Source organism: Sus scrofa, chromosome 9 (genome assembly GCF_054392235.1).
Source record: "Sus scrofa isolate SSC_HxYL_T2T_F1_AM1 chromosome 9, Sscrofa_HxYL_maternal_Yorkshire_Landrace_v2.0, whole genome shotgun sequence".
NCBI lineage: Eukaryota > Metazoa > Chordata > Mammalia > Artiodactyla > Suidae > Sus > Sus scrofa.
In genome coordinates, this window is record NC_139391.1 from 126,005,359 (window position 1) to 126,024,835 (window position 19,477).

The 19,477-nt window shown below is 40.1% G+C and overlaps 1 protein-coding gene across 8 annotated transcripts in view; it reads left to right on the forward strand.

The window, feature by feature from the left end:
* The window catches only part of AXDND1 (axonemal dynein light chain domain containing 1), an 89,268-nt gene that overhangs the window by 60,764 nt on the left and 9,027 nt on the right, over positions 1-19,477 (forward strand). For all 8 annotated transcript variants that reach the window (XR_014816355.1, XM_084977805.1, XM_021063737.2 and 5 more), the window contains 2 exons: positions 7,941-8,051; positions 19,119-19,232. Coding sequence is in view for 7 of the 8 variants with exons in the window: in XM_084977805.1 (XP_084833931.1) it covers positions 7,941-8,051; positions 19,119-19,232 (225 nt within the window). In the remaining variant the exon portion in view is untranslated. The remainder of the gene's footprint in view (positions 1-7,940; positions 8,052-19,118; positions 19,233-19,477) is intronic.

Below are 19,477 nucleotides of genomic sequence, written 5' to 3' on the forward strand. Positions count from 1 at the left end.
TGAGTAAAAGTGGTGAGAGCAGACTTCCTTGCCTTATTACATCTTAGAGAAAAAATATTTATTCTGTCATTGTTAAGTATAATGGGAAATGTAATCTTTTCGTAGATATCCTTTATCATATTGAGGAAGTTTTATTTTTATTCCATGTTGGCTGTAAAAACTTTTAAAAGTAATGAAGGAATGTTGAATTTTTTTTTTTTTTTTTTGTCTTTTTGCCATTTCTTGGGCTGCTCCTGTGGCATATGGAGATTCCCAGGCTGGGGGTCGAATCAGAGCTGTACCACCGGTCTACACCAGAGCCACAGCAACTCAGGATCTGAGCTGCATCTGCAACCTACACCACAGCTCACGGCAACACCGGATCGTTGACCCACTGAGCAAGGCCAGGGATCGAACCCACAGCCTCATGGTTCCTAGTCAGATTTGTTAACCAGTGAGCCACGATGGGAACTCCTGAATGTTGAATTTTATCAAATCCTTTTTCTGCTTCTACTGAGATGGTCAATGAGTTGTCTTTTTTAGTCTTTTAATATGATATCTTAAAATGATTGATTTTTGAATTGAATGTTAAACCAACCTTGTATTTCTGGGATAAACCCCACTTTATCATGAAATATCCCTAAATTCAGTTGGTTGAATTTTAAAATGTTGGTATTGAAGTTTATGAGGGATATCGATTATATTATTTTGCTTTGTTTCTAATATCTTTGTTTGGTTTTGATATTATAGTAGTGTTAGCCTCTTAGAATGACTTGGGAAATGTTTCCTACTCTCCTATTTTATACAGCAATTTGTGTAGAATTATATATTATTTCTTCTCTTTGTCTTGAATCTTGGTCAGTTTGATTAATATGTGTCTGGGTGTATTCCTCCTTGGGTTTATTTTATATAGTATTTGTGTGCTTCCTGGATCTAAGTGAGTAATTCCTTTCCCATGTTAGGGAAGGTTTTGGCTTTTATCTTCTCAAAGATTTTCTCTGGCTCTTTCTCTCTTCTCTTTCTGGCACCCCTCTAATATGGATATTGGTGCATTTAAAGTTGTCCAAGAGTTCTATTAGACTGTTTTCATTTCTTTTCAATCTGTTTTTTCTTTTCTGTTCTGTGTCAGTGATTTCCAGCAGCCTGTCTTCCACCTTGCTTATCTGTTCTTTTGCCTCCTGTATTCTGCTGTTGGTTCCTTCTAGTGAATTTTTTATTTCAGACATTGTATTTTGCATTTTTGTAAATATTCTATTTCTTTGCTCAGTGTTTCTCATAATTTATCAATTTTTGTTTCCAGTTTATTTCCAAGATCTTGAATCATCTTTACTATCATTAGTCTAGTCTTTTTTGTGAAGGTTGGTAATCTCAAGATCACTTAGCTCTTTTTTTTTTTTTTTTTTGGAGGGGGTTCTTATTCCTTTATCTGAATCATAGTTCTCTGCCTCTTCATTCTATATAGATTTTTTTTTTGGTATGGTCTCCTTTTTTTGCAGGCAGTACGGTTGTAACCTCTCTTGCTTCTGATGTCTGCCCCCTTTGTGATTGAAGTTGGTACAAGGGCTTGCTGCAGGCTTCTGATGGGAGAGACTAGTGCCTCTTCAGTTCTCTTTATTTAAAAAAGTTAGGAGTTCTTTTGCTGTGCAGTGGGTTGAGGATCTGGCGTTGTCACTCCAGTGGCTTGGGTTATTGTTGTGTGCGTTCAGTCCCTGGCCTGGGAACTTCCCCATGCCATAGGTACGACCAAAAAAAAAATAAAAATAATAATTCCCATTTCCTTAGGGTTATCTTTATTTCAAATTCATTCCCATCCTGAGTACTACTGTCTTCCTCTTATCTCCTGGACAACCTCTGTGGTACGTGAATCTTTATGACATCAGACTCTGGGACTTGTATGGCCTTATCCATATCCCATAAGGTGAATGGTAGAAGATGGTTCTCCCTAGAAGCCTTGTCTAATCTATACTGTGATGCTGTATGGCTTGTAGCACACCCCAGCTATATTCTAGCAGTTGAAGAATCTTGCCAACCTACTGAACTGATATTTGGATGACATTAACTATAGCTTCCCACAATCTAATATTTTCTGGGCTCCCTTCTGATAAATGAGAGTTACATGATGCTGGACTGCGTTCTGGAGTGGGAACCTCTTAAGTAAGCATCCTTTGGAGTTTGATCACTCTTACTGATGGTTCTTACTCCACTCTTCCACAATAACCACCTAAATAAATTACTTCTTCCTGAATTCTTGGGGATTATTTAGTTCCCCAAGAGCATCAAGGCAGTTCAGTATAACTAACAACCCTATCTACCTCCCACCTGATTCTGGTGTATTCAGTCTGACCTCACACAGCTGTGCTGTAGTTAATGCTGGAGGCCATTTTCCAAAAGGACTCAGTTCTTGGGATCCACACCCTTGTCCCTATTTCTCTTTTTTTCTTTTTCTTTTTAGGCTCTACCTGTGGCACATGGAAGTTCCCAGGCTAGGGGTTGAATCAGAGCTGCAGCTGCCAGCCTATGCCATAGCCACAGCAACACGGGATACCAGCTGCATCTGCAACCTGTGCCACAACTTGTGGCAACACTGGATCCTTAACCCACTGGGCAAGGTCAGGAATCAAACCCGCATTCTCATGGATCCTAGTTGGGTTCTTAACCCACTGAGCCACAAAGGCAACTCCAGCCCTGTGCCTCTTTCTGAAAGAAGTTGATCTCAGTTGCATAACATTTCCTGCTTCCCTTGGGAATGAGAAGTGCTTAAATCTTCATTTGAGGCTTAGAAGCACTATGTCAAAGAGTCCTGGCATCTAGTGAAAGTATACTGGGACCACTACAGCCAAACCAGCTGCTAAAAACCCAGAAGAAACTTAGCCCCCAATAAACTGGATAGATGTCTTTTTTCATGTACATGAAGGTTGATCATCTGTAATGTATATGGCATCCAGATTTACAGCCACTGATACCCTGGAATTTGGTCATAATCTGAGCAAATGGCAGACTACTTGGTCATTTCAGAAGGCCTAGATTGGTAAAAGACACACGTGGATCAGCACTTGATCTTGCTGAGGATGTGTAGGAGGATAAATCTCCTCTCAATACCAAAGAAATATCTACCATGATGGAAACAACAGGACTGCTAGCTAGAGCCCTTCAGTCCAGCTTCTGGCTGCAATTGACTCCCTCCATGCCATTCTTTCCTGTCTCTGTCCTGTGTAATCTGTCAAGACCCTGCCATCCACCTTGGCCTACAGTAACCTCCTATGTGTTGCCCAAGATAGTATTTCCAGCTTGAGGATTTGGCCCTCCAAAAGAAATATGACTTTAAAGAGTGGTGCTAGGGATTTGCCTTAGTGTTCCAGCAGGCAACTCAGGGAAGTCCCAGCTTTCCCACCATTTTGGGGGGACGTAGAATGGATGGGTTCATTACCACCATAGTCTCAGTATTCATAAAAGACTATCTCTTCTCCTGTTTTGTGTGTGTGTGCGCGCGCACGCACCTTTTTTAGGGCCACACTCCAGGCATTTTTTTTTGGAAGAGCTACTTTTTTTTTTTTTTTTTTTTTTGTCTTTTTAGGGCTGTACCTATGGCATATCGAGGTTCCCAGGCTAGGGATCGAATCAGAGCTGCAGCCACTTGCCTACACCACAGCCACAGCAACGCCAGATCTGAGCCGTGTCTGTGACCTACGCCATAGCTCGTGGCAATGCTGGATTCTTAACCCACTGAGCGAGGCCAGGGATCAAACCTGCATCCTCATGGATGCTAGTCAGATTCCTATCCGCTGAGCCACGATGAAAAGCTCCTTCTCCTGTTTTTGATCCACTACATTAGGCTTAACACTTAGGACCATCCCCTCTTAAATCCTCCTTTACCCCAGGCGTGAATTTTAGTCCTTTTACTTCACATCAGAAACATTTATTTACACAGCCCTGAATCAGACTTTATCAGAATTAGAGTACTGATGGTAGGAGATTCATATGTATCGACTGGTAACAAAGCTATCCTCATCTATAGCTGGTCAAAAGTGATGTAGAAGGTTTTGAAGAAAAACTTACTTCTATGGAAAACTTGCTTGACTCTATAGATTACCTTGAGACGTTCATCAAAAGAGTCCTACTGATATTTTCTCCATCAGAAGTCCTATGATAATATTTTCAGTGTCTCGGAAGTTTGTAAAAAATGGCTAGGATCTACTTCATAGAATGCAGATTCAGTTAGAGAATAGTTTATTTCTCATGAATGGAGAATTAACTCTGAAGAAATAAAAATTTTTAAATGCCATTACTATTTTCAAAATTAATGAATGCTTTTGTTCTGGGTACAATAAAGTTAAATAATATATGGATCAATTTTTGTAGCTGGAAGGATCTTTAAGGGCAGTGTTGTGATGGAGGTTCATGCTGGCTCACAAGGGCTAACTGTGCAGAGTGCTTCACAACTCTGTATTCAGTGATAACACACTTAATTGATGAATACCATTGAAATTGTCAAGGCGGGAGCATATGCTATAGAAATTAACAAACGCTACACATTAGGGGTTCCTCCCACCAGAGAAGGTTTTCACCAGCTCCCCAGTGCACAGAGGTCATCCAAAGTACATCAACAACCTCATTTTGTTGTTGTTTGTTTTTTCTGTTTTGGCCACCCCGATACATATGGAGTTCCTGGGCCAGGGATCAGATCCAAACTGCAGTTGTGAACTACTCTGCAGCAGTGGCAACACTGGATCCTTTAACCCATTGTGCCTGGCTAGGGATTGAATCTGGTGTCCTGGTGCTGCAGAGACACCACTGATCCTATTGTGCTACAGCAGAAACTTCCCTCGTTTGTTTGTTTTTGTTTGTTTGTTTTTAAATAATTTTATTTTTTCCATTATAGTTGGTTTACAGTGTTCTGTCAATTTTCTACTCTACAGCAGTGACCCAGTCACACATACATATGTACATTCTTTTTCTCACGTTATCCTCCATCATGCTGCATCACAAGTGACTAGATAGAGTTCCCAGTGCTGAGCAATAGGATCTCATTCCTTATCCATTCCAGATGCAATAGTTTGCATCTACTAACCCCAGATTCCCAGTTCATCCCACTCCCTCCCTCTCCCTTTTGGCAACCACAGGTCTGTTCTCCAAGTCCATGAGTTTCTTTTCTGTGGAAAGGTTTATTTGTGCCTATATTAGATTCCAGATACAAGTGATATCATATGGTATTTGTCTTTCTCTTTCTCACTTACTTCACTTAGTATGAGAGTCTCTAGTTCCATCCATGTTGCTGCAAATGACATTATTTTGTTCTTTTTTTATGGCTAAGTAGTATTCCATTGTGTATAGCTAGTATATCTTCTTTTTTTTAGTCAATAATTTATATCAATTATTTATTTTAAGATAGTCAAGAAAGTACATACATAGTGATTTTGTAGAAGTCACCATATTTGACAAAAACCAATCCTGATGAGTCAAAACCAAAGATAAGTATTTATCATTGGAGTAAGGAACTTAACAGGCAACCAATATACATGGAAATTCCTGACCTATGTAGCTCAAGTGATTGCTTATACCCAGCCCTGTGTCCCATCTCTAGCACCTACACAAACACACTTTGTCCAAGAAAGAAATTTTGAAAACTTACCTCTTCCAAGATTTTTTTTAAATTTTTTAATTTTTAAATAGTTATTTCCCCAATACAATTTTTTTTCTACTGTGCAGCATGGTGACCCAGTTACACATACATGTACACATTCTATTTTCTCACATTATCATGCTCCATCATAAATGACTAGACATAGTTCCCAGTGCTACACAGCAGAATCTCATTGCTAATCCATTCCAAAGGCAATAGTTTGTATCTATTAACCCCAATTCCCAGTCCATCCCACTACCTCCCCCTCCCTTTTGGCAACCACTAGTCTATTCTGCAAGTCCGTGATTTTCTTTTCTGTGGAAAGGTTCACTTGTGCCTTATATTAGATTCCAGATATAAGTGATATCATATGGTATTTGTCTTTCTCTTTCTGACTTACTTCACTCAGTATGAGAGTCTCTAGTTCCATCCATGTTGCTGCAAATGGCATTATGTCACTCTTTTTTATGTCTGGGTAGTATTCCATTGTGTATATATACCACATATTCCTAATCCAATCCTCTGTTGATGGACATTTGGGTTGTTTCCACGTCTTGGCTATTGTGAATAGAGCTGCAGTGAACATGCGGGTGCATGTGTTTTTTTAAGGAAAGTTTTGTCTGGATATATGCCCAAGAGTGGGGTTGCTGGGTCATATGGTAGTTCTATGTGTAGATTCTAAGGTACCTCCATACTGATCTCCATAGTGGTTCTACCAGCTTACATTCCCACCAGGAGTGGAGGAGGGTTCCCTTTTCTCCACACCCCTTCCAGCGTTTGTTATTTGTGGACTTACTGATGACGGCCATTCTGTTTTTTAATAGGTGAAACCTATTAAGAGTTTATTGAAGAAGTCACAACCAATTAGGTGAAATTAGGACTAGAAGCCAGTACTTTCATCTCCTTTATTTGATCCTCTTTTCTGCTATTCAATAAGATATCATCCTAACCCTTTGAATGCAGAATTTAAACTTACCAGTGACATTTGCAAAGCTGTAGTAAACTTACTTTACCGCTATAGACTTTTATTCCTTGTCTGTAACACAAGGGTTTGGATTTTTTTTTTTTTTTTTTTGGTCTTTTCCAGGGTTGCACCCACAATGTATGGAGGTTCCAAGGCCTAGAGGTCGAATTGGAGCTGTAGCCGCTGGCCTTCGCCAGAGCCACAGCAACTCGGGATCCAAGCCGAGTCTGCGACCTACACCACAGCTCATAGCAATGCCGGATCCTTAACCCACTGAGCAAGGCCAGGGATCAAATCCGCAACCTCATGGTTCCTAGTCGGATTCATTAGCCACTGAGCCATGATGGGAGCTCCACAAAGGTTTGGATTTGATTTTTTAAAATATTTGGCTCTGACATTTTACAGTAATCCCACAATTAAAAATAAATCTAATGAGAAAAATATGAGACATATTACTGCTTTTTATGGTTTATTTCAGGAACCTAACCTGTGTAATTATTTCACCACATGGTACAGTTTTTGTTTTTGTTTTTTTTGATGGTGTAAGTGACAAAATCACCTTCCCCAGAGAAATAACCTTCCCTAGTTCCCTCTGCTTTTACTCGCTAATGAGGACTAATGCATCTTTTAAACACTGAAACCAGATCTTAGCTGTGAGGAGATCTCAGTAAAGTTAATGTAGTTTCGCTATCCACTGTAGGGGGATGAGACCTGCTGTAGACCGATACTGTATCTCAGTAGATAAGGGGTGAGCGCCTTTTCCAAAAAATGTTTCAAATCTTTAAACATTCACTTTATCAGGGACAGGAGAAGTAATATTTTTGTAGTGGTAGAGCCCAGGCTACCTGGACTATAATCCAAGCACTATGCATAACTGTTTATGTGACCCTGAGTGAGATATTTAACTGCTCTATTCCTTAATATCCTCATCTAAAAAAATGGGATTAATAATAGTCTCATAATGAGGATCAAATGAATTAATAATGCACAATCTTTAGAACTGAGTCGGCATATAATTAAATGCAACTAAGTGTTTGCTGTTGTTATCATTATCCAACTTATAGTTGACCCTGCTAACATTTATTATGCCTTGGTAAATTCAGCCAGCTTTCTGCATCTAGTTTTATAGCACTTCACTACTCTTTGTCCTATTACAACTCAGATCCCAGACACTGCCAGTAAGAGATGATATGATTTGGCTCTGTATTCATAGAAAATCACTTCTTCATAAATCTTTGAGCTGAACTGAAACAAAGTTAATTGAATGGAGCTGTATTTAGAGGAATTGTTCTTAGCAGCTCCTGGAGAGAATGGATAAATGAGTTGGGGTAATCTGATTTTTTTCCTCTTAGTGATTTACCTTTTATCTCTTCTCAGAGAGAATGTTATGAATGGATCACCACGTGCTCTCACCTCCTTTCTGGCCTCAAAGGCAGAAAAATAAAGTTATTGACACCTGAAGAAAAACGTCACCTACTTGGAGAAGGGGTATTTGCCATGTGTTTGCACTGGTCACTATTTATGCTTTTCCTGTATTTCAGTAGATAAGGGTACAGCAGCTCCCCCAGTGTTCTGCCTCCTCACTCATTTACTCTATCGGAAGAGATTCCAGGGGAGGGTAGCATCACCCAGACGTCCCTCCTCACTTTCTTGGAGGATGGTTTGTCTCCTACATTATGGAGGAAAGGATGACTTTCAGAGGGGAGCCGCCTGCCGCTCCCTGAAGCATATCCTCAGACCCCTCTGTTTCTGCTCGCACCCTTCCCCCTCCCTTCCGTCTCAGTCTTCCCGTCCAAAGTCATTGCTTCCTTTGAGTTCTTAATCCCATGCACATTGTCCTCTCTCTTTTGCGTCTTTAGTGTCTTCCTCTCTAGTGGTTCCATCTAGCAGTGCATAAACAATCTATAAATATGGTCTTTCTCCCATGCAAAAAAATGTCTCTTGATTCTCTCTCTTTCTTTACTATTTCTTTCCCCCTTTCCTGTCACAATCACTTTTCTTAAAACTCTGCAAGTACTGTAAGGTCACTGATGATTCCTCATTACCAGATCCAAATATCTCCAATCCATATTTAACTGATTTCTCTGTAGCATTTGATCCTATTAACCATTCACTTTTTTTGGTAATCTCTCCTTACAAGACAGAAATTCCACTTTTCTCTGTTATTTCTTTTCATGCTCCTTCTTGTAGTCTTCCACCTCTGCCTGTTTCTTTTCTTTTTTTTTTTGTCTTTTGTTGTTGTTGTTGTTGTTGTTGTTATTGTTGCTATTTCTTGGGCCGCTCCCGCGGCATATGGAGGTTCCCAGGCTGGGGGTTGAATCGGAGCTGTAGCCACCAGCCTACGCCAGAGCCACAGCAACGCGGGATCCGAGCCGCATCTGAAACCTACACCACAGCTCACAACAATGCCGGATCGTTAACCCACTGAGTAAGGGCAGGGATCGAACCCGCAACCTCATGGTTCCCAGTCGGATTCGTTAACCACTGCGCCACGACGGGAACTCCTCTGCCTGTTTCTTAAATGCTGACAGTCTGTCCTTGACTTGTTTTCCCTTCTCATTCTACACCCTACACATTACTGTGTTAATCCCATAGTTTTAACCACCACCTGCCCCCTGAGGGTCCCACGTCAATGAATATCTTTTACCTACTGGCAGTCACAGATGTTTACTTTTACTTCAGTCTCTTTGAGGGAGTTCACCTCTAACAAAGTCTGAAGAAGCGCCCATTGTTGTCAGAGCCATAAGCTGTACAGGTATGATCTGACGGCATCCGTGGTCTAAGAGGAAGGTTCTGTCTACACACGTGCAGGACCTTTATTTCACATTTAAACACTGAAGAAACATCACCTTTCTAAATTATATACCTTTAACAAATTCTTGTTTTTCCTTGCTGCCCAGATCTTGGCCAGAATTATTTTGAATTAACCACTGAATTATTTCATCGACATTATACATCTTAAATTACAATATACGTTTGAGAAATTAATGAAGTACACTAGAAATGAGCGTGGCTGCACATCAGCTCTAGGAAAAAATTGAAGAACTGTGCAGAATCACAGGGACTTAAGGGAAAGGATTTTAAAGGTGTTTGACTTCACCCAACCGTCTGATGCATGAATCTTACTGTAACACCTACACTTCATCATTATGCCTGTGTTCGAATATCTGAGATGACAGAGAACTCCTTCAGTTAGTCCATTCAATTTTGATGAGCAGTGGCTATTAGAACATCATTCTTTTATTGAACTAAATAATATATATTTCCTTGTAGCTTTTTTTCTACTCGTCCTAGTTTAGTCTTTTATGTTGATATGAAAAGCGCAATTCGTCTTCTACATTATAGTATTTCCAACCATTTGAAAATAGCCACATTCAACCCGAGTCTATTTCTGGGTTTTCTATTTATATTTACCTGTCTATTCAGGAGTCATCACCACAGTCTTTTAATTATTGAGGCTTTGTGGTATATTTTTATATCTGGTAAGGCCAATGCTCCTTACTAATCTTTTTCAGGTATTTTATGGCTATTCTTCTGTATTATCTACCTCTAGAAAATATATGATTCTTAAAAACTGGGATGATATTAAATTTATCTTTTTTTTTTTTAGGGCCACACCCATGGCATATGGAGGTTCCCAGGCTAGGGGTCGAATCGGAGCTGTAGCCACTGGCCTACTCCACAGCCATAGCAACACAGGATCTGAGCCATGCCTGCAACCTACACAACGGCCCGCGGCAACACCATATCCTTAACCCGCTGAGCAAGGCCAGGGATTGAACCTGTGTCCTCATGGATGCTAGTCGGGTTCCTTAACCACTGAGCCATGACGGGAACTCCTAAATTTATATGTTAACTTGGAACAGATGTGTTTATGATGTTGAGTTGTCTGGTAAAGAATATGGGATATAGAATGTCTACTTTTATACCTTTCAGTAATGTTTAATAGTTGACTCATTTTGTATTTTGCACATTTTTGTAACATATGCTTGAGTATTTTATTTTTTTCAGATTTTTTTTTTTTTTGGTCTTTTTGCCTTTTCTAGGGCCACACCTGCAGCATATGGAGGTTCCCAGGCTAGGGGTCTAATTGGAGCTCTAGCTGCCAGCCTACTCCAGAGCCACAGAAATGCGGTATCCGAGCCATGTCTGCAATCTACACCACAGCTCACAGCAATGCCATATCCTTAACCCACTGAGTGAGGCCAAGGATCGAACCCGCAACCTCATAGTTCCTAGTCAGATTCGTTAACCACTAAGCCACGACAGGAACTCTTCAGATTTTTAAGTGAGATCTTGTTTTCCGTTTTACCTCCTAATTGGTAACTCTGTATATATTACGGATTTCTGTATTTTAATTTTATATATGGTGACTGTACTAAATTAATTTATTGCTTTTAGTAGTTTTTCAGTAGATTGTTTTGGGTTCTCCAGATATTCAATCAAATCACCTATGCAGAGATAGTTTTTTAAATCTTTCTTTCAATTATTATGCCTTTTTTTTTCTTGTCTGTTTGCATTGAATAATTCCTCTCCTCTTTCCTTCTGCCTTAACTTTTAGAATTTTCATTAGTGAGGATCTACTGAAAACTCAAATTTTGTTTTTCTGAAAATATTTTTATTTCACCCTCATTCTTAAATTTGTTTTGTTAAGTATATAATTCTAGGGTGATACTAATTTTTCACAGAACATAGATACTATTTCTACTGTTTGCTGGGTTTGTTACCAAACTAACAATTGAAAATTCAGCTGCCGGAGTTCCCCGCTGTGGTGCAATGGGTTCAGCAGCTTCTCTGCAGCACCAGGACACAGGGTCCGTCTCCAGCTTGGCACGTGAGTTAAAGGATCCAGCATTGCCACAGCATAGGTTGCAGCTGCAGCTCAGATCTGATTCCTGGTCTGGGAACTCCATATGCCACAGGGCAGAAAATTCAGCTGTTGCTTCTTCTTTTTTTTTTTTTTTTTTTTTTTTTTTGTCTTTTTGTCTTTTGTCTTTTGTTGTTGTTGTTGTTGCTATTTCTTGGGCTGCTCCCGCGGCATATGGAGGTTCCCAGGCCAGGGGTTGAATCGGAGCTGTAGCCACCGGCCTACGCCAGAGCCACAGCAACGCGGGATCCAAGCCGCGTCTGCAACCTACACCACAGCTCACGGCAACGCCGGATCGTTAACCCACTGAGCAAGGGCAGGGACCGAACCCACAACCTCATGGTTCCTAGTCGGATTCGTTAACCACTGCGCCACGACGGGAACTCCCATCTGTTGCTTCTTTCAAAGTTAATCCATCTCTTCTCTTTGTCTACTTTTAAGATAGTCACCTTGGCATTTTGCAGTTTCACTCTGATACATGTAGGTTAAAATTTTCTTTTCTTTTCAAATTTTGCTTGGGATTTTCTTGGTTTTCTAAATCTTTGGCTTGGTATCTTTCATTAGATCTGGAAATTTCTCAGTCATTACCTCTTCAATTACTGTTTCTACACATACAATATTTGCTCTCTTTTTTTCCTTCTAGAACTCTGAATGGATAGATATAGGAATCTATCTCCCATGTATTTTAATCTTCTTTCATATTTTCTATTTCTTTGCCTCTTTGCATTGCATCCTGGATGACTTCTTCTGGCTTACCTTCCAATTCACTAATTTGCTCTTCAGCTGAGTTTAGTCTGTATTAAAGCTTTCTATTGAGTTTTATTTTTTTAACTTTTTTTCATTTTATAATGATTTTTATTTTTTCCATTATAGCTGGTTTACAGTGTTCTGTAAATTTTCTACCGTACAGCAAGGTGACCCAGTCACACATACATGTATACGTTTCTTTTTTATCACATTATCATGTGCCATCGTAAGTGGCTAGATATGGTTCCCAGTGCTATACAGTAGGATCTCATTGTTTATCCATTCCAAATGTAATAGTTTCATCTATTAACCCCAGATTCCCAATCCATTCCACTCCCTCCTTCTTCCCCTTGGCAACCACAAGTCTTTTCTCCAAGTCCATGAGTTTATTTTCTGTGGAAAGGTTCATTTGTGCCATATATTAGATTCCAGATATAAGTGATACCATATGGTGTTTGTCTTTCTCTTTCTGACTTAACCTCACTTAGTGTGAGAGTCTCTAGTTCCATCCATGTTGCTGCAAATGGCATTATGTCATTCTTTTTTATGGCTGAGTAGTATTCCATTGTTTATATACACCACATCTTCTTAATCTAATCGTCTGTTGATGGACATTTAGATTGTTTCCATGTCTTGGCTATTGTGAATAGTGCTGCAGTGAACATGCAGGTGCATGTGTCTTTTTCAAGGAAAGTTTTATCTAGGTATATGCCCAAGAGTGAAATTGATGGATTATATGGTAGTTCTATGTGTAGATTTCTAAGGTACCTCCATACTGTTCTCCATAGTGGTTGTGCCAATTTACATTCCCACCAAGAGTGGAGGAGGGTTCCCTTTTCTCCACACCCCTTCCAGCATTTGTTATTTGTGGACTTATTAATGATGGCCATTCTGACTGGTGTGAGGTGGTACCTCACAGTAGTTTTGATTTGCATTTCTCTAATAATCAGTGATGTTGAGCATTTTTTCATGTGCTTGTTGGCCATCTGTATATCTTCTTTGGAGAACTGTCTATTCAGGTCTTTTGCCCATTTTTCCATTGGTTGGTTGGCTTTTTTGCTGTTGAGTTGTATAAGTTGTTTGCGTATTTTAGAGATTAAGCTCTTGTCAGTTGCATCGTTTGAAAAACTATTTTCTCCCATTCCCTAGGTTGTCCTTTTGTTTTTTTTTTTTTATGGTTTCCTTTGTTGTGCAAAAGCCTGTCAGTTTGATTAGGCCCCGTTGGTTTATTTTTGCTTTTATTTCTGTTGCTTTGGGAGACTGACCTGAGAAAATATTTGTGAGGTTGATATTAGAGAATGTTTTGCCTATATTCTCTTCTAGGAGTTTGATAGTGTCTTGTCTTACATTTAAGTCTTTAAGCCATTTTGAGTTTATTTTTGTGCATGGTGTGGGGGTGTGTTCCAGTTTCATTGATTTACATGCAGCTGTCCAATTTTCCCAGCAACATTTGCTGAAAAGACTGTCTTTTTCAGAGTTCCTGTCATGGTGCAGTGGTTAACAAATCTGACTAGGAACCATGAGGTGGTGGGTTCGATCCCTGCCCTTGCTCAGTGGGTTAAGGATCGGCATTGCCGTGAGCTGTGGTGTAGGTTGCAGATGCGGCTTGGATCCTGCGTTGCTGTGGCTGTGGTGTAGGCCAGCGGCTACAGCTCCGATTCGACCCCTAGCCTGGGAACCTCCATATGCCAGGAGCAGCTCTAGAAAAGGCAAAAAAAAAAAAAAAAAGACTGTATTTTTCCCATTTTATATTCTTGCCTCCTTTGTCAAAGATTAATTTATCATAGGTGTCTGAGTTCTCTGATTATTCTTCTTCTAATTCTTTTAGGTGGTGGGTTGTTGATTTTATATTTTTCTTCTTTTCTGAAGAAGGCCCGTATCACTATGAACTTCCCTCTAAGGACTGCTTTTGCAGCATTCCATAGATTTTGAATGGTTGTGTTTTCATTATCATTTGTCTTGAGGTATTTTTAAATTTCCCTTTGATTTCCTCATTGACTCATTGGTTTTTTAGTAGCATGTTGTTTACTCTCCATATAGTCAGTTTTTTTCTCATTTCTTTTCCTGTGGTTGATTTCTAGTTTCATGCCACTGTGGTCAGAGAAGATACTTGAAATAATTTCTATAGTCTTAAATTTGTTGAGGTTAGCTTTGTGCCCCAGTATGTGGTCAGTCATTGAGAATGTTCCATGTACACTTGAAAAGAATGTATATTCTGATTTTTTTTGATTAGATGTCTGAAAAACATCAATTAAGTCTAACTGTTCTGTCGTGTCATTTAAGATCTCTATTGCTGTGTTGATTTTCTGTCTAGAGGATCTGTCCATTGATGTGAGTGGGATGTTTAAGTCTGCTACTATTATTATATTCCCATCAATTTCTCCTTTTATGTCTGTTAGTATTTGCTGTGTGATCCTTCTATCATTAGGTAGTGTCTTTCTTTGTCTTTCTTTATGACCTTCATTTTAAAGTCTGTTTTATCTGATATACGTATTGCCACTCCTGCTTTCCTGTCTTTTCCATTTGCATGAAATATCTTTTTCCATCCCCTCACTTCCAATTTATATATGTCCTTTGCCCTAAGGTGAGTCTCCTGTAGGCAGCACATTGTAGGCTCATGTTTTTTATCCAGTTTGCCATTCTGTATCTTTTGATTAGAGCATTTAGTCCATTGACATTTAAGGTAATTATTGATAAATATGTATTTGTTGCTATTTTGAACCTTGTTTTCCAGTTTATTATATATGTCTCCTTTGTTCCTTTCTTTTTTTTTGTTGGATGATTTCCTTTTATTTTATGCTATGTCCTCTTCTTTTTAGTTTTCTGAATATATTGTTTGGTTTTGATCTGTGGTTGTCCTGTTTTTCAAGTATGTTAATCCCTTCCTATTCCTGCTTGCTTTTGCTTGATAGCCATAAAGGCTCAAACACATTCTAAGAAAAAGAATCTCAATTTTCTTACTTTCCTTCCCCACATTTTACGATTTTGATATCCCTTTTTAACGTCATCATGTTTATCCTTTTGCTGTTCTTTACGCTTATGGTCACTTTTTGATCTGTATACTGGCTTATTTGAGTGAATACTTTCCAGTTGTGATCTCCTCCATCCTATTTCTTCTACTTCTTTTTTATTTAGAGGAACCCTTTCAGTGTTTCTTTTAGAATGGGTTTAACATTGCTGTACTCCTATAGTTTTTGTTTGTTGAAGAAATTCTTTATTTCTCCTTCTATTTTAAATGATATACTTGCTGTGCAGAATATCATTCTAGGCTGCAAAATTTTCACTTTTAGACCTTTGAATATATCTTGCCACTATCTTCTGGCATATAGTGTTTCTGTAGAGAAATCAGATGGTAGCCTTTTAGGAATTCCTTTATAATTAATTCTTTGTTTTTCTCTTGCTGTCTTTAGAATCCTCTCTTTATCTTTTAACTTTTGCCATTTTATTATAATATATCTTGGTGTGGGCCTATTTGGGTTCAACTTGTTTGGGGCCTTCTCTGCTTCCTGTGTCTTGATATCTGTTTCCTTTAGATTTGGCAAGTTTTCAGCCATAATTTCTGCAAATATATTTTCAATCCCCTTTTCTTTTTCTTCTGCTTCTGGAATCCCTATTGTGTGTAGATTGGCCTGCTTTGTATTATCCCATAGATCTCTTATATTGTTTTCATGTTTTTTCTTTTCTTTTTTTTTTTTTTTTTGTCTTTTTTGTTGTTGTTGTTGTTGTTGCTATTTCTTGGGCCACTCCCGCGGCATACGGAGGCTCCCAGGCTAGGGGTTGAATCGGAGCTGTAGCCACCAGCCTACGCCAGAGCCACAGCAACGCAGGATCCGAGCCGCGTCTGCAACCTACACCACAGCTCACGGCAATGCCGGATCGTTAACCCACTGAGCAAGGGCAGGGACCGAACCCGCAACCTCATGGTTCCTAGTTGGATTCGTTAACCACTGTGCCACGATGGGAACTCCTTTTCATGTTTTTTCATTTGGTTTTCTGTCTACTGTCCTGACTGGGTGATTTCCATTATCCTTTTATCTTCCAAGTCACTGATTTATTCCTCTGCATTATTCATTTTGTTCTTCAGTGCCTTTAACTCAGCTTGTGTCTCTGCAAATGAATTTTGTAATTTTCCTTGGCTCCTCCTTATATTTTCTAGTTCTTTTCTTTGTCTTTTTTTTTTTTTGTTGTTGTTGATATATTGTTGCTATTTCTTGGGCCGCTCCCGCGGCATATGGAGGTTCCCAGGCTAGGGGTTGAATCGGAGCTGTAGCCACCGGCCTACGCCAGAGCCACAGCAACGCAGGATCCGAGCCGCGTCTGCAACCTACACCACAGCTCACGGCAACGCCGGACCCTTAACCCACTGAGCAAGGGCAGGGACCGAACCCGCAACCTCATGGTTCCTAGTCGGATTCGTTAACCACTGCGCCACAACAGGAACTCCTCTAGTTCTTTTCTAAAGTGATCTGCATTACTGTTCATATCTGCTCTTAATTCCTTCAGTATTATCGCTATCTCTTTTTTTTTTTTTTTTTTTTTTGGTCTTTTTTGGGCTGCACCCATGGTATATGGAGGTTCCCAGGCTAGGTCGAATCAGAGCTGTTGCTGCCGGCCTACGCCACAGCCACAGCAATGCCAGATCTCAGCTGGGTCTGCGACCTACACTGCAGCTCACGGCAATGCTGGATCCTTAACCCACTGAGCAAGGCCAGGGATCGAACCCCCAACCTCATGGTTCCTAGTCAGATTTGTTTCTGCTGTGCCAAGATGGGAACTCCACTATCTCCTTTTTGAACTCAGTGTCTGTTAGACTGCAGAAGTCTGTTTCACTGTTTGTACCTTCAGGGGAATTTTCCTGTTATTTTCCCTGGGAATAGTTCCTGATCTTCATTTTGCTTATATTTTTCTTGTTCTGTGAGTTTTTGGGAAAACAACCACTGTAATCTTGGAGGGCTAGTTATATGTGTGAGCACCCTTAGGTATTTTATAGCACCTCTGGCTTATTATTTATTTTTAGGGTATTGTGTGGGCTTCCAGGGAGATGGAGGCAATGGACAAAGCTAATAGCCAGTGCCTGGTTGCTGGGCCCTTGACAATGGCCCAGTAATTTTTTTTCCTAGGAAAATCTTTTAATTAAGTTTACATAGCAACAATTGGTCGTGACTGTAGACATTAGTCAATTAGAAGATACGAGAGAAGGAGATGGAGCAGGAGGTCGAGTGGGGTCCCAGGGTGCAGTGTGTGTGTGTGTGTGTGTGTGTGTGTTAGAATCAGGGAGATTGAGGGTTGTGTGCAAGACTTGGAGAGAGGGAGGTGTGTCTCTGTTGCTCGTGGTGGCTTGTGGGATGAGAAGGGTCTGGTGCTCCTACTGGAGCCCTTGAACCTGCAGGAGGAGGGCAGCTGGCAGCGACTCAGAGAGGGCTAGCCCTCTGCATCCCCAAATTGCGCCTCAGTGGATGATCAGAGGAGCGTAGTGGGCCGGGAAGACAGTTGGCAAGTGAGAACACTGCCTTGAGAGAGGAGATGGCCCGCAGAGAGGCCACTCACTGCAGAAGGCAGAAGGCTGAGCCTCAGCACCAGCCCAGTGATTTTTGAATGCATTTTTCTCTTGTGAGCATTAAGCTTATATCTAGCTTTTATTTTATAAACATTGCTGCAATACACATACGAAGGGCTGTCTTTAGGCAATATCTGTACAGACTCCATTGAGGTAGTCAACATTGTTGGCTCTTTCTCACTTCTCTTTTTCTTTCCTGGTAGTCCTCTCACACTTCTGAGTCCATTTAGAGCCTGCTTTGTAGGCTCCTCTTTCTTCCCTGGCCCTTTATGTGATCTAGGTTCCTGTCTTAAGGCCTAGTCCTCTAGTCATTTCATAAGTTCTCCTTTGGTGATATAATTTACTTCCTTGGCTTTAAATGAATGCAGATTGCTATTAAATCTATATCTTTAGCCCAAATCCCTCCAATCTAAACTCCAGATCCACAAATTTAGCTACTTACTAGGCATTTCCACTTGGCTATCTTAGTGGTGCCTCACACTCACATAGCCTAATCTGAATTGATCTATCTTCCCAAACCTGCTTATCCAACTTTGTTCATTATCTCAGTGAGTGGCATTATCATCTGTGCAGTGGCCTAAATCATATACCAAGTGACATTTAAGATGCTTGTTTTCCCTAACCATCTCATATCCATCTAATCAATTGATTACTCAGAGTTACTTCCTAAAAATCTCTTGAATCCTCCTCTTCTTCCTACAACCCTGTGTTGTTCATTCCCTAGTGTTGTCTTTTTCTTCTCCCTTCTCTTCCTCTTGCATTCCCCACCTCCCTTCCTCCTTTCCTTCCGCCTTCCCCTCTTTCCTCTTCTTTCAGTCTACTCTCCTGTTGGTAGAGTGATTGTTTTAAAATACAAAACAGGCCAATCAGTTTATCTGTACCTCACTTCCTTCAGGATAAATTCCAATCTCCCTGGCAAAATATTCTAGCCTTTCCTCTGTGATCGTGCCCTTAACCATCTGCCTCTTAAATTTCTGTCCTATTGAGCGACTTTTGTTCTCAGAGCCAATCGTGCACAAATAACATCCTCTGCCTAGAACTCCCTTGTACCATCTTTTTTCCCCCTCACTCATCCTCCAAGAAGAAACTCAGACATTAGGTCCTCAGGAAACCTTCCTGACAAACTCTCTCTTTCACTCCCACCCTGCTGGATGAGGTGCTCCTACTCTGTCACTGTATGTATCCATAGCATTTTCTTGTTCATTAAATTATAAACTGCTTAAGGGCAGGGACTGTGGTTATTAACCATTGTGTCCTTATCACTAACTCAGAGCCCATTTGCAAAACAATGGTCATTAAATATTTTTGAATGGAATAATTGCTAATATTGTGCTAAAATATTTACATCCACTGAACTATAATATGATATTGTTTTATTTCACAGGACACTGCAAAAGAATTACTTGAGTCTGAAGCAGACAAGCCCCTTAAACATAAAGAAGAAAATATGGAGGATAAGAAACTTGAAGTGGAAAAGGAAGAAGAGAAAGCAGAAGAGGTAACATTATTTAGTATTTTTTCCCTTCTCTCTCTTTCTCTCTCTCTCTCTCTCTCTCTATATATATATATATATATATATGGGTTTTTTTTTTTTTTTTTGTCTTTTCTAGGGCCACACCATGGCATATGGAGGTTCCCAGACTTGGGGTTTAATTGGAGCTGTAGCTGCCAGCCTACGCCAGAGCCACAGCAATGCAGGATCCATGCTGCATCTGTGACGTACACCACAGCTCATGGCAACAC